General features: G+C 46.7%; 1 protein-coding gene across 1 annotated transcript in view; it reads right to left on the reverse strand.

Moving 5' to 3' along the window:
• LOC137341338 (glutamate receptor ionotropic, NMDA 2C-like) overlaps positions 1-556 on the reverse strand; it is a 707,538-nt gene extending 706,982 nt beyond the window's left edge. Inside the window, exon 1 of the mRNA XM_068004462.1 lies at positions 170-556. Coding sequence (XP_067860563.1) covers positions 170-556 — 387 coding nt within the window. The remainder of the gene's footprint in view (positions 1-169) is intronic.
• Positions 557-22,507: the final 21,951 nt, after the last annotated feature.

Here is a 22,507-nt window from a genome sequence, read left to right on the forward strand (position 1 = left end):
TCAATGATTGTGGCTGTGGAATATTGGTATAAACTCTCTTGGAGAGAGGTGATAATAAATAATAACAATATTGAAGTAAGTAATGAGAGCAATGCAGGAAGGAGAGACACGGTAAGGGTTTGTTGTCAAACTGTACATTGCGACTGATGAGATTACAAATGGAACTAACCTTTGGAGTGAGCACAGCAGTGGAGCCTCCACTGATCCCTATGATTGGAGCTGACATCTGTGCAGAGATAAAGTCCAGAATTTGTGGCACAGCCTCTGATTCAATATCATCCTCAAAGATAACGGCATGGATCCTGCATCTGGGCAGCACATCACACATGTGAGTGATCAGGCTGCTGGGATTGGTGTTGTTCACTATCACTGTGATGGTATTGATTTGTGCAGGCAGGTCCTGGAAGGTCTCTCTGTTGAGCCTGCCCTTGATCTCCATGTGGTACCAAGAGCCTCCAAATACAATCGCAACATTAACAGCAGGTTGGTTGGGTTCCCTGGCGATGGCAGACTCTGCTGCACAAAGGAAGAGGACGATCTTTAGCATTGGCTTCATTTTGAGGTCCAGTCCCAAGGACTCACTAAAGAAAGACAAGAGTCATCAGTTAAGATAAATCCACAACAATTTGCATTTATACCAGTGGATCTCATGGTGTTGCCAAAAAGGAAGCCTCCACTGAGTGGGGGGAGGGGGGCTGAGAAGATTAAGGGGAATGTAATTAGAGATATGATAGAAAATTGGATTAAAGCCTAGTTAAAAGGGAGGAAATAAAGAGTAGGAGTTAAGGGCAGTTTCTCAGAGTGGTTGAAAGTGGGTAATAGTGTCCCACAGGGTTCTGTTCTGGGACCACTTCTGTTCACCGTGTGCAACAATAATTTAGATATAGGCCTAGATGGGAGTAGTGTTCAAATGTACAGAAAATAGGAGGCATTATGAATAATTCTGAGGACCATAGGGAGCTGCGAGGGGATATTGGTAAGATGATGGACTGGAGACAAAAAATGGCCGATGGAATTCAATGTCAGTAAATGTGAGGTGTTACATTTTGGTTAAAAAACACTTTATACTTAGAATGGGGGAAGCCTGAGTGATGTGGAAAAGCAAAGGGATTTGTAGTTCAAAGAGGGAGCATTGATAATACAGTGCTGTGGAGCATTCACGGGCGAGCACAGAGACCTCTCAAATTCCCATAGGGTCAGTCCACCCTTGGCAGAGCCAGACAAAGGGAAAAGAGGGAGAGAGGAGAGAAATTAAAAGTCAGGGGCCGAAAATAAAAAGGCAGATAGAGAAAATATGGTCAAGTCCAGGGTGGCAGCCAAAGTGCTGTGTGCAGGGATTCAGAGAGGACTTGGGCTGCATCGGCATGACAGAGATTAGCTGAGACATGTAGCAGTCACAAACCGAGGGTAGGCACCTCTTTGTTTTCAGCAAGAAAATCCGAAAAGATGGGCCCTAAGCAGAACATCGCCGGCCCCATTCACACCAAAAAACGGAACGGCAGAGAGACAAAAATCAGCCCCCATATCAACATTTAAGGATAGGTTGGATAATTGGTGCAAGGATGGGGGGATTAAGGGATCTGGGAACAGGGTGAGTATGTGGGGTTAGAATACTGCTCATGTGGGGGATAAACACAAACGCAGCTCGGGTTGGGCCGAATGGCAGTTTCTGTTTAGTCATTTCGATGTAATTACAGCCTGAGTAGTTTTGTACATGTGGACGTGGGAATTTATAATGGTGAATTTGACAAGAAGTGTGTATAAACGTTAAGAATTATGATAATGATTGAGAAAGACATAAGTAAGACAAAGACCAGAGTCATAAATGGGGTAAAAGCTAGTTTTGAGAAAATGAGGATGGAACTAGGAAAGATAACAGGAAAAAAATACTGACAAAGAGATAGAAGAGCAGTGGGAGCTACTTAAAAAGGTGATCAATAGAATTCAGGAGAAATATGTTCTGCTAAAAAAGAATAAAGGTCCAATAATGAAACACCATGGAAGAATAAAGAGATAAGGGCAAAATTGAAACTAAAGAAAAAAGCAAGTACACAGACAAGAAAGGAGAGAGTAGCCAATGGCAATTTGAAGAGGTCAGTAAACGAGAGTCAAGAAAAGGTCAAAAAGTGACAGAAGAAAAGGAGACACACTGAGGGTAAGTCAGCAAGTATTGAGTTAATGGTTAGTGTCTTTAGTGTTTAGTTAGTGTTTTTAATGGTTAGTGTTTTTTAATGGTTAGTGTTTTAGTGTCAGATAAACAGTAAATTGCCTTAAACCTATCAAACAGTTGAAATAACTGTGAGCTAACCTGGCAGGACAGCTGGGGCCTGTCTCATGCACATCCTGAGCCATGTGGGAACCCCACAACACTTCATGTGTCCTGGAAAACCACATGGGCAGGAAGTGCCTCCAACTACTCGAGCTCGAGCTCAGGGTTTCTGAGCTCGAGGGGTGACTGGTGTCACTACAGTGCATTCGGGAACTGAGAGTTTTGTGAATAGCACGTTTCAGGAGGTGATTACAGAGAGTTCAGGAGGAGAGGGAGTGGGTGATCACCAGACAGATTAGGAGGAACAGGGAAGCAGGGCAGGAGTCCCCTGGGAGTGTAGCACTCACTAACCGGTATTCAGTGTTGAATCCCAGTGAGGGTGTTGACACCTCGGGGGAGTGCAGTCAGGAGCAAATCCACAGCACCATGGGAGATTCGGCTTCACGGGGCACGGGGGGGGGAGGCACAAAAAATTCAGTTGTTACAGGGGATTCGATAGACGGGGGATAGACAGGAGTTTCTGCAACTGCCAACAGGAGTCCCACACGGTGTGTCCCATTGCCTCCCTGGTGTCAGGGTAAAGGACATCACAGAGAGGGTGCAGGACACACTGTGAGGGGAAGGGGAACAGCCAGAAGTCATGGTCCATGTAGGAACCAATGATATTGGAAGGAAAAGGGTTGAGGTCCTGCAGTCAGAGTTTCAGGAGCTAGGGAGGAGATTGAGAAGCAGGACTTCAAAGGTAATAATCTCTGGATTACTCCCAGTGCCACGTGCTAGTGAGAATAGGAATAGTAGGATAAGACAGGATAATGCATGACGGGAGAAATGGTGCAGGAGGGAAGGCTTCAGATTCCTGGGGCATTGGGATCAGTTCTGGGGCAGGAGGGATCTGTTCAAGATGGACGGGTTGCACCTCAACAGAGCTGGGACCAATGTCCTCGTGGGGAGGTTAATTAGTGCTGTGGGGGAGGGTTTATATTAATTTGGCAGGAGGATGGGCACCAGGAAGAAACATTAGAGAGGAGAAACAAGCAGCAGAGGAATGGGAGGGACAAATAGTAACTGGAATAAAGAATAGTTCAGAAATAGGAGGGATCAGACGGGCAAATGTGAGGCAGTCTAAGATGAATCCCTTATTAAGGAAGTAGTAGCAGGACATTTGGAGACTCATAATACAATCAAGGAGAGTCAACATGGTTTTATGAAGGGGAAATCGTGTCTGACAAATTTATTAGAGTTCTTTGAGGAAGTAACGGTCAGGGTGGATAAAGGGGAACCAATGAATGCAGTATATTTGGATTTCCAAAAGGCATTCGATAAGGTGCCACATAAAAGATTACTGCACAAGATAAAAGCTCATGGTGTTGGGGGTAATATACTGGCATGGATAGAGGATTGGCTAACTAACAGAAAACAAAGAGTCGGGATAAAAGGGTCATTTTCAGGATGGCCATCTGTAGCTCGTGGGGTGCCACAGGGCTCAGTGCTGGGGCCTCAACTATTTACAATATATATCAATGACTTGGATGAAGGAACAGAGTGTCTTGTAGCCAAATTTGCTGATGATACAAAGATAGGTGGAAAAGCAAGTTGCAATGAGGACACAAAGTGTCTGCAAAGGGATATTGACAGGTTAAGTGAATGGGCAAAAATTTGGCAGATGGAATATAATGTGGGAAAATGTGAAGTCATCCACTTTGGGAGGAAAAATAAAAAAGCAAAATATTATTTGAATGGAGAAATATTACAAAATGCTGCGGTACAGGGGGATCTGAGTGTCCTCGTGCATGAAACACAAAAAGTCAACATACAGGTGCAGCAGGTAATCCGGAAGGCAAACGGAATATTGGCCTTTATTTCTAGGGGGATGGAGTATAAAAGCAGGGAAGTCATGCTCCAACTGTACAGGGTGCTGGTGAGACCACATCTGGAGTACTGTGTGCAGTTCTGGTGCCCTTATTTAAGGAAGGACATACTTGCATTGGAGGCAGTTCAGAGAAGGTTCACTAGGTTGATTCCAGGTATGGAAGGGTTGTCTTATGAGGAAAGATTGAACAAGTTGGGTCTATACTCATTGGAGTTTAGAAGAATGAGAGGAGATCTTATTGAAACATACAAGATTGTGAGGGGACTCGATAGGGTAGATGCTGAGAGGATGTTACCCCTCATGGGGGAATCTAAAACTAGGGGGCATAGTCTCAGAATAAGGGGTCGCCCGTTTAAGACAGAAATTAGGAGGAATTTCTTCTCCCAGAGGGTCGTGAATCTTTGGAATTCTTTACCCCAAAAAGCTGTGGAGGCTGAGTCATTGAATATATTCAAGGCTGAGTTAGACAAATTTTTGATCAGCGAGGGAGTCAAAGGATATGGGGAAAGGGCGGGAAAGTGGAGTTGAGGTAAAAATCAGATCAGCCATGATCTCATTCAATGGCGGAGCAGGCTCGAGGGGCCGAATGGCCTACTCCTGCTCCTATTTTTGTAGGATTATCATTTTTAATCCAAGGTTTTATTCGCCAGGGGAAACCCCAGTTTTGGGAAAATGACTGCAAAAAGGACCCTGTTTAAAACACAGTTCCCAGACCAGAAAGGACAAGCTTTTGATCTAAAACCCACCCACCCAACAGAGACAGTGCCTCACATCATCACCGGCTCCAAGCTGGCAAAAGAGACAATGAAATCCCCCGGTTGATATAATTAAGTCAGTCGGTCGGGACAACAGGACCCATCTGATAATAGTTCCCACCTCATAGAGTCAACAGTTCCCACTGTCCTCAAAACCAGCGAGATGGGAGTCTGGAGAATAATAATACACATTCAAACAAAGCTTTCTCTCCAGGGACCAATCACAGCATTTTTCACCGTCTGACGAGATCAGCCAAAAACAATATAACTGTTACAGGCTCAGGAAGGAGGGGGTCGAACAGGAGGAGATCGAACAGTGGAGGGTCGAACAGGAGGAGGGTCGAACAGTGGAGGGTCGAACAGGAGGAGGGTCGAACAGTGGAGGGTCGAACAGTGGAGGGTCGAACAGGAGGAGATCGAACAGAGGAGGGTCGAACAGGAGGAGATCGAACAGTGGAGGGTCGAACAGGAGGAGGGTCGAACAGTGGAGGGTCGAACAGTGGAGGGGTCGAAGAGTGGAGGGTCGAACAGGAGGAGATCGAACAGGAGGAGGGTCGAACAGTGGGGGGTCGAACAGTGGAGGGTCGAACAGTGGAGGGTTGAACAGTGGAGGGTTGAACAGTGGGGGGTTGAACAGTGGAGGGGGTCGAAAAGTGGAGGGTTGAACAGTGGAGGGTCGAACAGTGAAGGGTCGAATAGTGGAGGGTTGAACAGTGGAGGGTTGAACAGTGGAGGGTTGAACAGTGGAGGGGGTCGAACAGTGAAGGGTCGAACAGTGGGGGGTTGAACAGTGGAGGGGGTCGAACAGTGGAGGGTCGAACAGTGGAGGGTTGAACAGTGGAGGGTTGAACAGTGGAGGGTCGAACAGTGGAGGGGGTCGAACAGTGGAGGGTCGAACAGTGGAGGGTTGAACAGTGGAGGGGATCGAACAGTGGAGGGTCGAACAGGAGGAGGGGTCGAACAGTGGAGGGTCGAACAGCGGAGGGTCGAACAGCGGAGGGTCGAACAGCGGAGGGTCGAACAGTGGAGGGTCGAACAGTGGAGGGGGTTGAACAGTGGAGGGTCGAACAGTGGAGGGTCGAACAGTGGAGGGGGTCGAACAGTGGAGGGTCGAACAGTGGAGGGGGTTGAACAGCGGAGGGTCGAACAGTGGAGGTCAAAGGGACACCAGCCACACAGCTCTACAACATCAGAAGATCAGAGCAGGCCGCTCTTTCAACAACCAGGACCGAAGGAAGTCACATGCCCCAAGGAACGGGTACGGCCCCAAGGACTTTGATCGTTGAAGACACGACTCGGCAGCCAAAGTCAGCAGGGTGAGAATATCAACCGCAGGCTGCAGAATACTCAACTCACAGCCGTGAGGAGAGTTCCCTCTGCAGGTCCTGACCAAACCTCAGCAGTGTAGTGTTGGGAGTTAACAGCCGTGAGTGAGGGAACACGGAGGGGCCTAGTTTAAGGTGTCCAAGGGGAAGTAATCTATTTGTTCGTGGTCATATCGGACGTTAGCATTGGTTTGGCCATATTGAGATTTGCTGCACAAATTAAACACACTTTTACTGTTCAAAATCTGAAACCTGTCTCGATTGCATTACCCATCATCCTTCAGTGTGATTCCTGAGGGTAAGCTCAGACCTTCGACCCGAAATAAGTGAGTTCGGTTGTGACCAGCAAGGCTGAACGGCCCTCACATGATCGGTAACACCCTACAATTCTCTTATGGTCTTATGGCCATATGGTTTTGAGTGCATGTGCGTATATGGACATATCGTGGTAAATAATATTGGTGAGCTGCAGGCTCCTGTTATATTGTGGCAATAACACAGTCCTGGCTCAAAGGAGGAGAGGATTAGGTACGTAATATTCCTGGTACAAATAATTCAGGAGAGATAAGGAAGAAAAAAAGGAGGGGGATGGTGGTTGGCAGTATTGACCAGAAGACCATAAGAGATAGGAGGAGGAGTAGGCCATTCAGCCCCTCGAGCCTGCTCTGCCATTTAATGAGATCATGGCTGATCTGATTTTTATCTCAACTCCACTTTCCCGCCTTTACCCCATATCCTTTGACTCCCGTGCTGATCAAAAATTTGTCTAACTCAGCCTTGAATATATTCAATGACTCAGCCTCCACAGCTTTTTGGGGTAAAGAATTCCAAAGATTCACGACCCTCTGGGAAAAGAAATTCCTCCTCATTTCCACCTTAAACTAGTTTTAGATTCCCCCATGACAGGTAACATCCTCTCAGCATCTACCCTATCGAGTCCCCTCACAATCTTGTATGTTTCAATAAGATCTCCTCTCATTCTTCTAAACTCCAATGAGTATAGACCCAACCTGTTCAATCTTTCCTCATAAGACAACCCTTCCATACCCGGAATCAACCGAGTGAACCTTCTCTGAACTGTCTCCAATGCAAGTATGTCCTTCCTTAAATAAGGGCACCAGAACTGTATGCAGTACTCCAGGTGTGGTCTCACCAGCACCCTGTGCAGTTGGAGCATGACTTCCCTGCTTTTATACTCCATCCCCCTAGAAATAAAGGCCAATATTCCGTTTGCCTTCCGGATTACCTGCTGCACCTGTATGTTGACTTTTTGTGTTTCATGCACGAGGACACCCAGATCCCTCTGTACCGCAGCATTTTGTAATATTTCTCCATTCAAATAATATTTTGCTTTTTTATTTTTCCTCCCAAAGTGGATGACTTCACACTTTCCCACATTATATTCCATCTGCCAAATTTTTGCCCATTCACTTAACCTGTCCGTATCCCTTTGCAGACACTGTGTCCTCATCACAACTTGCTTTTCCACCTATCTTTGTATCATCAGCAAATTTGGCCACAAGACACTCTGTTCCTTCATCCAAGTCATTGATATATATTGTAAATAGTTGAGGCCCCAGCACTGAGCCCTGCGGCACCCCACTAGTTACAGATTACCATTTTGAAAATGACCCTTTTATCCCGACTCTTTGTTTTCTGTTAGTTAACCAATCCTCTATCCATGCCAGTATATTACCCCCAACACCATGAGCTTTTATCTTGTGCAGTAATCTTTTATGTGGCACCTTATCGAATGCCTTTTGGAAATCCAAATATACTGCATCCATTGGTTCCCCTTTATCCACCCTGTCCGTTACTTCCTCAAAGAACTCTAATAAATTTGTCAGACACGATTTCCCCTTCATAAAACCATGTTGACTCTCCTTGATTGTATTATGAGTCTCCAAATGTCCTGCTACTACTTCCTTAATAAGGGATTCTGGCATTTTTCCAATGACAGATGTTAGGCTAACTGGTCTATGGTTATCTGCTTTCTGTCTCACTCCCTTCTTGAACAGGGGTGTTACGTTTGCGGCTTTCCAATCCACTGGGACCTTTCCAGAATCTAGTGAATTCTGGAAGATTACAACCAATGCATCCACTATCTCTGTAGCCACTTCCTTTAAGACCCTCGGATGCAAGCCATCAGGTCCAGGGGACTTGTCAGCCTTTAGACCCATTAGTTTACCTAGTACTTTTTCTCTAGTGATAGTGATTGTTTTTAGTTCCTCCCTCCCCTTTGCCCCTTGATTTTCTACTATTATTGGTATATTATTAGGGTCTTCTACTGTGAAGACAGATACAAAATATCTGTTCAATTCCTCTGCCATTTCCTTGTTTTCCATTATTATTTCCCCAGTCTCATCCTCTAAGGGACCAATGTTTACTTTAGCTACCCTCTTCCTTTTTATATACTTGTAGAAGCTTTTACTGTCAGTTTTTATATTTCTTGCGAGTTTACTCTCATAATTTATTTTTCCCTCTATTATTCTTATAGTCATCCTTTGCTGGTTTTTAAAGTTTTCCCAATCTTCAGGCTTACCAGTAATCTTTGCCATGTTGTATGCTTTTTCTTTTAACCTGATACCATCCTTAACTTCCTTAGTTAGCCATGGTCGGTTCACCATTTTTGAGGAGTCTTTCCTCCTCATGGGGATATATTTTTGTTGCGAGTCACAAAATATCTTTTTAAATGTTTGCCACTGCTTATCCACCATCATACCATCTGATCTGTTTACCCAGTCTACTTTAGCCAATTCCACCCTCATTCCTTTATAATTGCCCTTATTTAAGTTTAATACAGTAGTTTCAGACCCAAGATCCTTGCTCTCAAACTGGATGTGAAATTCCATCATGTTATGATCACTGCTTCCCAAGGGATCCTTTACTTTGAGATCATTAATTAAAAACATTACTTAAAAACATTTACCTGAGGAAGGAGGAAGCCTCCGAAAGCTTGTAGATTTCAAATAAAAATCGTTGGACTATAAGTTAGTGTTGTAAAATTGTTTACAATTAATTAATCCTGTTTCGTTACCCATTACCAGATCCAAAATGGCCTGTTCCCTGGTTGGTTCCCCATGTATTGGTCTAAGAAACAGTCCATAATACACTCTATGAACTCCTCCTCAGGGTTATTTTTGCCAATTTGATTTGTCCAATCTATGTGAAAGTTAAAATTGCCCATGATTACTGCATTACCTTTTTTATAAGCCCCCTTATTTCCTGATTTATATTTTGCCCTACAGTGTAGCTACTGTTAGGGGGCCTATATACTACTCCCACCAGTGATTTCTTTCCCTTGCTATTTCTTACCTCCACCCAAATTGATTCGTCATCTTGATCTTCTGGGCCAAGATCATTTCTCACCATTATACCAATTTCATCCTTCATTAACAGAGCTACCCCACCACCTTTACCTTTTTTCCTATCCTTCCGAAATATAAAATAACCCTGAATATTTAGCTCCCAACCTTGGTCACCTTGCAACCACATCTCTGTAATGGCCACGAGATCATACCCATTTGTTTCTATTGGCCGTCAATTCATCTATCTTATTATGAATGCTGCGCGCACTCGGACAAAGAACTTTTAATTTTGTCTTTTTACCATTCTTTCCTACCCCGGCCCCGTTTGCTAGTGCACTCTTATGTTTGTACACTCTGTCCCTTCCTGACACACTGTTTATCATTACCCCCATCACTTTCCTGTACTACTTCCTTGTCTTTTCTCTTTATCAATCTAAACTTCGCCCCACCTGAACCCTCCCTCCTCTATTTAGTTTAAAGCCTTCTCTAGTTATTCGGTTTCCCAGAACACTGGTCCCAGCATGGTTCAGGTGAAGCCTGTCCCAACAGAACAGCTCTCTCTTTCCCCAGTACTGGTGCCAGTGCCCCATGAATCGAAACAAACTTCTCCCACACCGATCTTTGAGCCACGCATTCATTTCTCTGATCTGATTTACCCTGTGCCAATTTGCTCATGGCTCAGGTAATAATCCGGAGATTATCACCTTTGTGGTTCTGCTTTTTAATTTAGTCCCTCGCTGCTCAAACTCCCTCAGCAGAACCTCTTTCTTAGTCCTACCTATGTTGTTGGTACCTACGTGGACCACGACAACTGGATCCTCCCCCTCCCACTCCAGGTTTATCTCCAGCCCTGAGGAGATGTCCTTAACCCTGGCACCGGGGTAGGCAACACAGCCTTCGGGACTCTCGCTGTTGGCTGCAGAGAACAGTGTCTATCCCTCTAACTATACTGTCGCCTACTACAACCACATTCCTTTTTACTCCCCCCACTTGAATGGCCCCCTGAACCACGGTGCATCTCGATATTGATCAAAGAAACTATTGTAGCACTGGAAAGGGATGATGTAGTTGTGGAGTCAAAGACAGAATCTATTTGGTGAGGATTAAGGAACAATAAAGGGGCTATTATGCCAGTGGGTGTATACTATAGGTCACCAAATAGTGAGAAGGAGATAGAGGAGCAAATTTGCAGGCAAATTTCAGAAAGATGCAAGAACTACAGAGTAGTGATAATGGGGGAATTGAATTACCATCAGCAGACAGGTCAGTAACCAGAGGACACAGATTTAAGATGATTGGCAAAAGAGCCAGAGGCAACATGAGGAAATATTTTGTTACTCAGCGAGTTATGATCTGGAATTCACTGCCTGAAAGGGCGGAGGAAGCAGATTGAATAGTAACGTTCAAAAGGGAATTGGATAAATATTTGAATGGAAAAAATTACAGGGCTACGGGGAAAGAGCGGGGAATGGGACTAATTGGTTAGCTCTTTCAAAGAGCCGACACAAGCATGATGGGCTGAATGGCCTCCTCCTATGATACTGCGAGACGAGCATTTGTGTATAGAGCTCTTGTTTGGGCAACAGACCCTACCCTACCCTGCCATTCTGGCTAATGCTGTCTTTTTCACACATTTTAACTTATCACACTCCTTGTTTTTCATTACTCCTGTTGTATGTTTATCAGTTTTTTTTATTATTTCCTTTTTTTTCTGAACCTGAAGTATTGATATTACCTTTAACAGTATTGATGATCTAGACTTTGCTCTCATCCCTTTTTCTTATCTTTAGACTATTTTCGCTTTTATTTTTATTTCTGCCTGAGTCCTCCCCCAGCCCCCCGGCCCATCCCTCCGCACCCCCCCCCCCCGCCTTATTGGTTACAAGTCCTTTCTACAGCCCTTTTCATCCTATCAACTAGTACCTTGGTCCCAGCCCGGTTCAGGTGGAGCCCGTCCCAGTGGTACAGCTCCGTCCTGTCCCAGGGGTACAGCTCCGTCCTGTCCCAGTGGTACAGCTCCGTCCTGTCCCAGTGGTACAGCTCCGTCCCGTCCCAGTGGTACAGCTCCGTCCCGTCCCAGTGGTACAGCTCCGTCCCGTCCCAGTGGTACAGCTCCGTCCCGTCCCAGTGGTACAGCTCCGTCCCGTCCCAGTGGTACAGCTCCGTCCCGTCCCAGTGGTACAGCTCCGTCCCGTCCCAGTGGTACAGCTCCGTCCTGTCCCAGTGGTACAGCTCCGTCCTGTCCCAGTGGTACAGCTCCGTCCTGTCCCAGGGGTACAGCTCCGTCCTGTCCCAGGGGTACAGCTCCGTCCTGTCCCAGTACTGGTGCCAGTATCCCATGAAATGGAACCTCTCCTTCCCACACCAATCTTCAAGAACACATTCACCTTCCTGAATTGTCCCTATGCCAAATTGGATGTGGCTCGCGTAGTAATCCTGAGATTATTACCCTCGAGGTCTTTTCATTTAGCTCCTATCTCCTGGTACTCCCTCAGTAGGACCTCCTCCATTTTCTTCCCTATGTCGTTCATCCCAACATGGACCACGACAACTGGATCTTTCCCCTCCCTTTCCAATTTCCTCTCCAGTTGATCCAAGGTATCCTTTATCTTTGCACCAGGTAGGCAACACACCCTACTGGACTCTCTGTCGCACAGCAGTGGATGCTAATTATTCCCCCTAATTATAGAATCCCTGATGACGACAACCTTTCTATTCTGCTCCTTCCCCAATAGGACTGCCTCCTGCTCGATGGGGCCATGATGAGCATTCTGCCTGTCCACCCTGCAGTCTTCATCATTATCCTCACAGATAGCAACTACATTTTTTTTTATTCGTTCATGGGATGTGGGCGTCGCTGGCGAGGCCAGCATTTATTGCCCATCCCTAATTGCCCTTGAGAAGGTGGTGGTGAGCCGCCTTCTTGAACCGCTGCAGTCCGTGTGGTGAAGGTTCTCCCACAGTGCTATTAGGAAGGGAGTTCCAGGATTTTGATCCAGCGACGATGAAGGAACGGCGATATATTTCCAAGTCGGGATGGTGTATGACTTGGAGGGGAATCATAGAATCATAGAAGTTACAACATGGAAACAGGCCCTTCGGCCCAACATGTCCATGTCGCCCAGTTTATACCACTAAGCTAGTCCCAATTGCCTGCACTTGGCCCATATCCCTCTATACCCATCTTACCCATGTAACTGTCCAAATGCTTTTTAAAAGACAAAATTGGACCCGCCTCTACTACTGCCTCTGGCAGCTCGTTCCAGACACTCACCACCCTTTGAGTGAAAAAATTGCCCCTCTGGACCCTTTTGTATCTCTCCCCTCTCACCTTAAATCTATGTCCCCTCGTTATAGACTCCCCTACCTTTGGGAAAAGATTTTGACTATCTACCTTATCTATGCCCCTCATTATTTTATAGACTTCTATAAGATCACCCCTTAACCTCCTACTCTCCAGGGAAAAAAGTCCCAGTCTATTTAACCTCTCCCTATAAGTCAAACCATCAAGTCCCGGTAGCATCCTAGTAAATCTTTTCTGTACTCTTTCTAGTTTAATAATATCCTTTCTATAATAGGGTGACCAGAACTGTACACAGTATTCCAAGTGTGGCCTTACTAATGTCCTGTACAACTTCAACAAGACATCCCAACTCCTGTATTCAATGTTCTGACCAATGAAACCAAGCATGCCGAATGCCTTCTTCACCACCCTATCCACCTGTGACTCCACTTTCAAGGAGCTATGAACCTGTACTCCTAGATCTCTTTGTTCTATAACTCTCCCCAACGCCCTACCATTAACGGAGTAGGTCCTGGCCCGATTTGATCTACCAAAATGCATCACCTCACATTTATCTAAATTAAACTCCATCTGCCATTCATCAGCCCACTGGCCCAATTTATCAAGGTCCCGTTGCAATCCTAGATAACCTTCTTCACTGTCCACAATGCCACCAATCTTGGTGTCATCTGCAAACTTACCAACCATGCCTCCTAAATTCTCATCCAAATCATTAATATAAATAACAAATAACAGCGGACCCAGCACCGATCCCTGAGGCACACCGCTGGTCACAGGCCTCCAGTTTGAAAAACAACCCTCTACAACCACCCTCTGTCTTCTGTCGTCAAGCCAATTTTGCATCCAATTGGCTACCTCACCTTGGATCCCATGAGATTTAACCTTATGTAACAACCTACCATGCGGTACCTTGTCAAAGGGTTTGCTGAAGTCCATGTAGACCACGTCTACTGCACAGCCCTCATCTATCTTCTTGGTTACCCCTTCAAAAAACTCAATCAAATTCGTGAGACATGATTTTCCTCTCACAAAACCATGCTGACTGTTCCTAATCAGTCCCTGCCTCTCCAAATGCCTGTAGATTCTGTCCCTCAGAATACCCTCTAACAACTTACCCACTACAGATGTCAGGCTCACCGGTCTGTAGTTCCCAGGCTTTTCCCTGCCGCCCTTCTTAAACAAAGGCACAACATTTGCTACCCTCCAATCTTCAGGCACCTCACCTGTAGCTGTCGATGATTCAAATATCTCTGCTAGGGGACCTGCAATTTCCTCCCTAACCTCCCATAATGTCCTGGGATACATTTCATCAGGTCCCGGAGATTTATCTACCTTGATACGCGTTAAGACTTCCAGCACCTCCCTCTCTGTAATATGTACACTCCTCAAGACATCACTATTTATTTCCCCAAGTTCCCTAACATCCATGCCTTTCTCAACCGTAAATACCGATGTGAAATATTCATTCAGGATCTCACCCATCTCTTGTGGTTCCGCACATAGATGACCTTGTTGATCCTTAAGAGGCCCTACTCTCTCCCTAGTTACTCTTTTGCCCTTTATGTACTTGTAGAAGCTCTTTGGATTCTCCTTTGCCTTATCTGCCAAAGCAATCTCATGTACCCTTTTTGCCCTCCTGATTTCTCTCTTAACTCTACTCCAGCAATCTCTATACTCTTCAAGGGATCCACTTGATCCCAACTGTCTATGCATGTCATATGCCTCCTTCTTCTTTTTGACTAGGGCCTCAATCTCCCGAGTCATCCAAGGTTCCCTACTTCTACCAGCCTTGCCCTTCACTTTATAAGGAATGTGCTTACCCTGAACCCTGGTTAACACACTTTTGAAAGCCTCCCACTTACCAGACATCCCTTTGCCTGCCAACAGACTCTCCCAATCAACTTCTGAAAGTTCCTGTCTAATACCATCAAAATTGGCCTTTCCCCAATTTAGAATTTTAACTTTTGGGCCAGACCTATCCTTCTCCATAGCTATCTTAAAACTAATGGAATTATGATCACTGGTCCCAAAGTGATCCCTCACTAACACTTCTGTCACCTGCCCTTCCTTATTTCCCAAGAGGAGGTCAAGTTTTGCCCCCTCTCTCGTCGGGCCATCCACATACTGAATGAGAAATTCCTCCTGAATACACTCAACAAATTTCTCTCCATCCAAGCCCCTAATGCTATGGCTGTCCCAGTCAATGTTGGGAAAGTTAAAGTCCCCTACTATTACCACCCTATTTTTCTTGCAGCTGTCTGTAATCTCCTTACATATTTGCTTCTCAATTTCCCGTTGACTATTTGGGGGTCTGTAGTACAATCCTATCAAAGTGATCTCTCCCTTCTTATTTTTCAGTTCTACCCATATCGACTCAGTGGGCGAACCCTCGGATATATCCCCTCTCACTACTGCCGTGATGTTCTCCCTAATCAAGAACGCAACTCCCCCTCCTCTCTTACCTCCTGCTCTATCTTTCCTATAGCATCTGTACCCTGGAACATTGAGCTGCCAGTCCTGCCCCTCCCTTAGCCATGTTTCAGTAATAGCTATAACACCCCAGTCCCATGTACCCATCCATGCCCTGAGTTGATCTGCCTTGCCCATTAGACTTCTTGCATTGAAATAAATGCAGTTTAATCTAGACTTCCCTTGGTCTTTGCCCTGCTTTCTCAGACCATATGTCCGGTCATGTTTTGTGCACTCTCCCTTACTGCCTTTTGTTTCTGTCACCACTTTACTTCCCACTGACTTCCTGAATCGGTTCCCATCCCCCTGCCACATTAGTTTAAACCCTCCCCAACAGCACTAGCAAACACTCCCCCTAGGACATTGGTTCCAGTCCTGCCCAGATGCAGACCGTCCAATTTGTACTGGTCCCACCTCCCCCAGAACCGGTTCCAATGGCCCAGGAATTTGAATCCCTCCCTCTTGCACCATCTCTCAAGCCACGTATTCATCCTAGCTATCCTGTCATTCCTACTCTGACTAGCCCGTGGCACTGGTAGCAATCCTGAGATTACTACCTTTGAGGTCCTACTTTTTAGTTTAACTCCTAACTCCCTAAATTCAGCTTGTAGGACCTCATCCCGTTTTTTACCTATATTGTTGGTGCCTATATGCACCACGACAACTGGCTGTTCACCCTCCCCCTCCAGAATGTCCTGCAGCCGCTCCGAGACATCCTTGACCCTTGCACCAGGGAGGCAACATACCATCCTGGAGTCTCGGTTGCGTCCGCAGAAACGCCTGTCTATTCCCCTTACAATCGAGTCCCCTATCACTATAGCTCTGCCACTCTTTTTCCTGCCCTCCTGTGCAGCAGAGCCAGCCACGGTGCCATGAACCTGGCCACTGCCACCTTCCCCTGGTGAGCCATCTCCCCCAACAGTATCCAAAACGGTATACCTGTTTTGGAGGGAGATGACCGCAGGGGACCCCTGCACTGCCTTCCTACTCTTCCTCTGTCTTTGGTCACCCATTCACTATCTCCCTCAGTAATTTTTATCTGTGGTGTGACCAACTCACTGAACGTGCTATCCACGACTTTCTCAGCATCGCGGAGGCTCCAAAGTGAGTCCATCCGCAGCTCCAGAGCCGTCAAGCGGTCAAACAGTAGCTGCAGCTGGACACACTTCCCGCAGGTGAAGGAATCAGGGACACAGGAAGGATCCCTGAATTCCCACATCCCACAAGAGAAACATGACACATGCAAGATGCAGGTAATGGTGATCCAATGTGCCTGCTGCTCTTGTCCTTCTAGGTGGTAGAGGTCGCGGGGTTTGGGAGGTGCTGTTGAAGAAGCCTTGGCGAGTTGCTGCAGTGCGTCCTGTGGATGGTGCACACTGCAGCCACAGTGCGCCGGTGGTGAAGGGAGTGAATGTTTAGGGTGGTGGATGGGGTGCCAATCAAGTGGGCTGTTTTGTCCTGGATGGTGTCGAGCTTCTTGAGTGTTGGTGGAGCTGCACTCATCCAAGCAAGTGGACAGTATTCCATCACACTCCTGACTTGTGCCTTGTAGATGGTGGAAAGGCTTTGGGGAGTCAGGAGGTGAGTCACTTGACGCAGAATACCCAGCCTCTGACCTGATCTTGTAGCCAGAGTATTTATGTGGCTGGTCCAGTTAAGTTTCTGGTCAATGGTGACCCCCAGGATGTTGATGGTGGGGGATTCGGCGATGGTGATGCCGTTCAATGTCAAGGGGAGGTGGTTAGACTCTCTCTTGTTGGAGATGGCACTTGGCGAGTTGCTACAGTGCATCTTGCAGATGGTACACACCGCAGTCACAGTGCGCTGGTGGTGGAGAGAGCGAATGTTGTACCTGTTGGACAGGACCAGTGTCTGCAGGACCTCCTATTCTGTCATCGTGATTGCAACCCATGGATTAAACGGGGCAGTAGCAACATGGATACAGAATTGGCTAAGGGACAGTAAACAGAGAGTAGTGGTGAACAGTTGTTTTTTGGACTGGAGGGAGGTGTACAGTGGTGTTCCCCAGGGGTTGGTGCTGGGACCACTGCTTTTCTTGATATATATTAATGACTTGGACTTGGGTGTACAGGGCACAATTTCAAAATTTGCAGATGACACGAAACTTGGAAGTGTAGTAAACAGTGAGGAGGATAGTGATAGACTTCAAGAGGATATAGACAGGCTGGTGGAATGGGCGGACATGTGGCCGATGAAATTTAACGCAGAAAAATGCGAAGTGATACATTTCAGTAGGAAGAACGAGGAGAGGCAATATAAACTAGAGGGCACAACTCTAAAAGGGGTACAGGAACAGAGAGATCTGGGGGTATATGTGCACAAATCGTTGAAAGTGGCAGGGCAGGTTGAGAAAGTGGTTGAAAAAAGCATACGGGATCCTGGGCTTTATAAATAGAGGCATAGAGTACAAAAGCAAGGAAGTCATGATGAACCTTTATAAAACACTGGTTCGGTCACAGCTGGAGTATTGTGTCCAGTTCTGGGCACCGCACTTTAGGAAAGATGTGAAGGTCTTAGAGAGGATGCAGAAGAGATTTACTAGAATGATTCCAGGGATGAGGGACTTCAGTTACGTGGATAGACTGGAGAAACTGGGGTTGTTCTCCTTGGAACAGAGAAGGTTGAGAGGAGATTTGATGGAGGTATTCAAAATCATGAAGGGTCTAGACAGAGTAGATAGAGAGAAACTGTTCCCATTGGTGGAAGGGTCAAGGACCAGAGGACACAGATTTAAGGTGATTGGCAAAAGAACCAAAGGTGACATGAGGAAAAACTTTTTTACACAGCGAGTGGTTGTGATCTGGAATGCACTGCCCGAGGGGGTGGTGGAGGCAGATTCAATCATGGCCTTCAAAAGGGAACTGGATAAGGACTTGACAGGAAAAACTTTGGAGGGCTACAGGGATAGGGCGGGGGAGTGGGACTAGCTGGTTTGCTCATGCATAGAAACATGGAAACATAGAAAATAGGAGCAAGAGTAGGCCATTCGGCTCTTCGGGCCTGCTCCGCCATTCAAAATGATCATGGCTGATCACCTAACTCAGTACCCTGTTCCTGCTTTTTCCCATATCCCTTGATCCCTTTAGCATTAAGAAACATATCTATCTCCCTCTTGAATACATCTAATGACTTGGCCTCCACTGCCTTCTGTGGTAGAGAATTCCAAAGGTTCACCACCCTCTGAGTGAAGAAATTTCTCATCATTTCGGTTCTAAATGGCATACCCTGTATCCTGAGACCGTGACCCCTGGATCTGGACTCCCCAGCCAGCGGGAACATCCTCCCTGCATCTAGTCTGTCTAGTCCTGTTAGAATTTTATATGTTTCGATGAGATCACCTCTCATTCTTCTAAACTCTCGTCAATATAGGCCTAGTCGACCCAATCTCTCCTGATACGTCAGTCCTGTCATCCCAGGAATCAGTCTGGTAAACCTTCGTTGCACTCCCTCCATGGCAAGGACATCCTTCCTCAGATAAGGAGACCAAAACTGCACACAATACTCCAGATGTGGTCTCACCAAGGCCCTGTATAACTGCAGTAAGACAGCCCTGCTCCTGTACTCAAATCCTCTTGCAATGAAGGCCAACATACCATTCGCCTTCCTAACTGCTTGCTGCACCTGAATGCTCGCTTTCAGCGACTGGTGTACAAGGACACCCAGGTCTCGTTGCACCTCCCCTTTTCCCAATCTATTTCAGATAATAATCTGCCTTTCTGTTTTTACAACAAATGTGGATAACCTCACATTTATCCACATTATACTGCATCTGCCATTTTCTTGCCCACTCACCCAACTTGCTAAATCACATTGGAGCCTCTTTGCATCCTCCTCACAGCTCACATTCCACCCCAGCTTTGTGTCGTCTGCAAACTTGGAAATGTTACATTCCATTCCCTCATCCAAATCATTGATATATATTGTGAATAGCTGGGGCCCAAGCACTGATCCCTGCGGTACCCCACTAGTCACTGCCTGCCATCCCGAAAAAGACCCGTTTATTCCTACTCTGTTTCCTGTCTGTCAACCAATTCTCAATCCATGCCAGTATATTCCCCCCAATCCCATGCATAGAGCCGGCACGGACTCGATGAGCCAGATGGCCTCCTTCCATGCTGTAACCTTTCTATGATTCTATGATTCTCTATCGCCCCTCGGTTCTCCCTACACTGCTGACTGACAGTCACACTCACCTCTTCCTGTACGTGTGCTTTCCTGTGAGGTATGACTGTACTCTGGAGTAAACTATTCAGATATTCCTTCCCCTCCTTTATGTGTCGGAGTGTCTGTAACTTGCACCCCAGCTCAATGACTCTGAGCTGAGTGTCTCAAGGCAGGTACATTTCACGCAGATATGGTAATCTGGGACAGTCTCTCCCTCCATAAACATCACAGCATGGACACGATGGGCCGAATGGCCTTCTTCTGTGCCGTAAATTTTCTCTGATTCTAACAAGAACAACTTGCATTTATGTAACGTAGTGTAATGTAGGCACTTCACAGGAGTGTTAGCAAACAAGGAAACCTTGGTCAAAGGAGTCGGTATTGAAGAGCGTCTTAAACAAGGAGAGATAGAAAGGTGTAGAGGTATAGGGAGGGAATTCCGGAGCTTGGGGCCTAGACGGCTGAAGGCATGGCCGCCAATAGTGCAACAATGGAAATCAGGGATGTGCAAGAGGCTAGAATTGGAGGAGCGCAGAGATCTCGGAGGGTTGTAGCGCTGGAGGAGGTTACAGAGATAGGGAGGGACGAGGCCATGGAGGGATTTGAAAACAGGGGTGAGAATTTTAAAATCGAGGGGTTCCCGGACTGGGAGCCAATGTAGGTCAGCGAGCACAGGGGGTGGTGAGAGAACGGGACTTAGTGCAGTGAATGGACTCATTCAAATATCTGCTGCCCTGCGACAAGTACATGTGGGAGGGCCAAGGAATCAAAATGCAATGAAAGGATACGGGTGGCCGGGCTAGAGCAAGCAGCTTGATGCAATTTTCAGAAGCTATCCCTTACATTTTATTACGTTAAAGGCTCTATATAAATAAAAGTTTTGTTGTTGTTGAATTGGGAATCACCAGACCCGTGAGTTCCTGTAACTGTACACTCTCCTGCAATGCTGCACGATGGTTTCAGTCTGCTGTTCAGCTTTGGTTTCTCAAGCCAGGCCAATGCACACTGTTCAGTTTACAGATCTCATCTTTTTGGAGGTTGTTCGCAATCTCACCAATTTTATTGTAGCTGGCATGCTTTGAAGGGAGTTTATCTCCACTTAGAAATTTCCATTTGTGCTAAGAAGTCTCTGTTGAGTCAGGTCTTCCTCTGGAACATGAAAAATGGTCCATAATTATCTGGTCAGGTGTAGTGGAACCTGTAGATTGGAGAAAGGAATTCATCAATAGTTTTCTGGTTTATGCTCAGTCTCAATGTTCTTCACACGGTATCCATGAAACACACGGTATCCATGAAACACACGGTATCCATGAAACACACGGTATCCATGAAACACACGGTATCCATGAAACACACGGTATCCATGAAACACCCAATGTTTCTGTTTCTATTTGTGTACATCTTCTTTCCACAATGCTCTAATCATAAGGCATCACCTGCGGTTGTCAGATGGTCCTGAAACATGTGTAGCTGTATAATCTCAGAAAGATGAGGCACTTTGGACCATTTCTTTAACTCCTGGGATGCTCTATGTTGGTCATTACTTCATGTCCTTATTTGATTTTTGCTCAGAAGGTCCCTTAAAGTTTTAGTTTTCTCTGTCAGGCATGGAGGAAACGTATAAAATTTCTGTCATCAGCTCTGCTGGACCCACTGGTCTCCTGGGCTGAGCTCCATTCTTCTGCTGGACCCACTGGTCTCCTGGGTGAGCTCCATTCTTATACTGGACCCACTGGTCTCCTGGGTGAGCTCCATTCTTATACTGGACCCACTGGTCTCCTGAGCTGAGCTCCATTCTTCTGCTGGACCCACTGGTCTCCTGGGCTGAGCTCCATTCTTCTACTGGACCCACTGGTCTCCTGAGCTGAGCTCCATTCTTCTGCTGGACCCACTGGTCTCCTGGGCTGAGCTCCATTCTTCTGCTGGACCCACTGGTCTCCTGGGCTGAGCTCCATTCTTCTGCTGGACCCACTGGTCTCCTGGGCTGAGCTCCATTCTTCTACTAGACCCTCTGGTCTCCTGGGCTGAGCTCCATTCTTCTACTAGACCCTCTGGTCTCCTGGGCGGAGCTCCATTCTTCTACTAGACCCTCTGGTCTCCTGGGCGGAGCTCCATTTTTCTGCTGGACCCACTGGTCTCCTGAGCTGAGCTCCATTCTTCTGCTGGACCCTCTGGTCTCCTGGGCTGAGTTCCATTCTTCTGCTGGACCCACTGGTCTCCTGAGCTGAGTTCCATTCTTCTGCTGGACCCACTGGTCTCCTGGGCTGAGCTCCATTCTTCTGCTGGACCCACTGGTCTCCTGGGCTGAGCTCCATTCTTCTGCTGGACCCACTGGTCTCCTGGGCTGAGCTCCATTCTTCTGCTGGACCCACTGGTCTCCTGGGCTGAGTTCCATTCTTATACTGGACCCACTGGTCTCCTGGGCTGAGCTCCATTCTTCTGCTGGACCCACTGGTCTCCTGGGCTGAGCTCCATTCTTCTGCTGGACCCACTGGTCTCCTGGGCTGAGCTCCATTCTTCTGCTGGACCTTATGCCTGGTTTTCGGGGAGTCATTCCAGTCCTCCACTATTTTTGTGGGTCAATCTCCATTTCTCTCTGGTTCCCTGGATCAAATTTTAGCTCCTGTTTCTGGATCTACTGACTCCTGAACTGGGGGAGCTGGCCTGGGCTTTTCTGTCACTGGTCCAGAGCTGATCTTTGCTTCCTGCTGCCTCTCAGACTGGACTTCACTCCACCACTGTCTCCTGCCTGGAGGCTTCTCTGCTGAAGACAGGCCCTCAGGCACTGGACTGGTTATGTTTCTTTTATCACCCCTACCTCTACCCTTCCTTGTCAGGCAAAGCTGTCCACAACTGGTTCATACACATTAGGGTTTCTCTCCATGGTCATTAGCTGCTGCTCCAGACCTAAGCCTCCTGGCCCCACTTTTCCTTTTAGTTCATTTCCAGGACTTGCTCTGCTCTTTCCTTCTCTTCTTCTCTTCCAGCTATGCCCCCTTTGACCTACCCCTTTTCCAGCATA

Source organism: Heptranchias perlo, chromosome 23, assembly GCF_035084215.1.
Source record: "Heptranchias perlo isolate sHepPer1 chromosome 23, sHepPer1.hap1, whole genome shotgun sequence".
Classification (NCBI taxonomy): Eukaryota; Metazoa; Chordata; class Chondrichthyes; order Hexanchiformes; family Hexanchidae; genus Heptranchias; species Heptranchias perlo.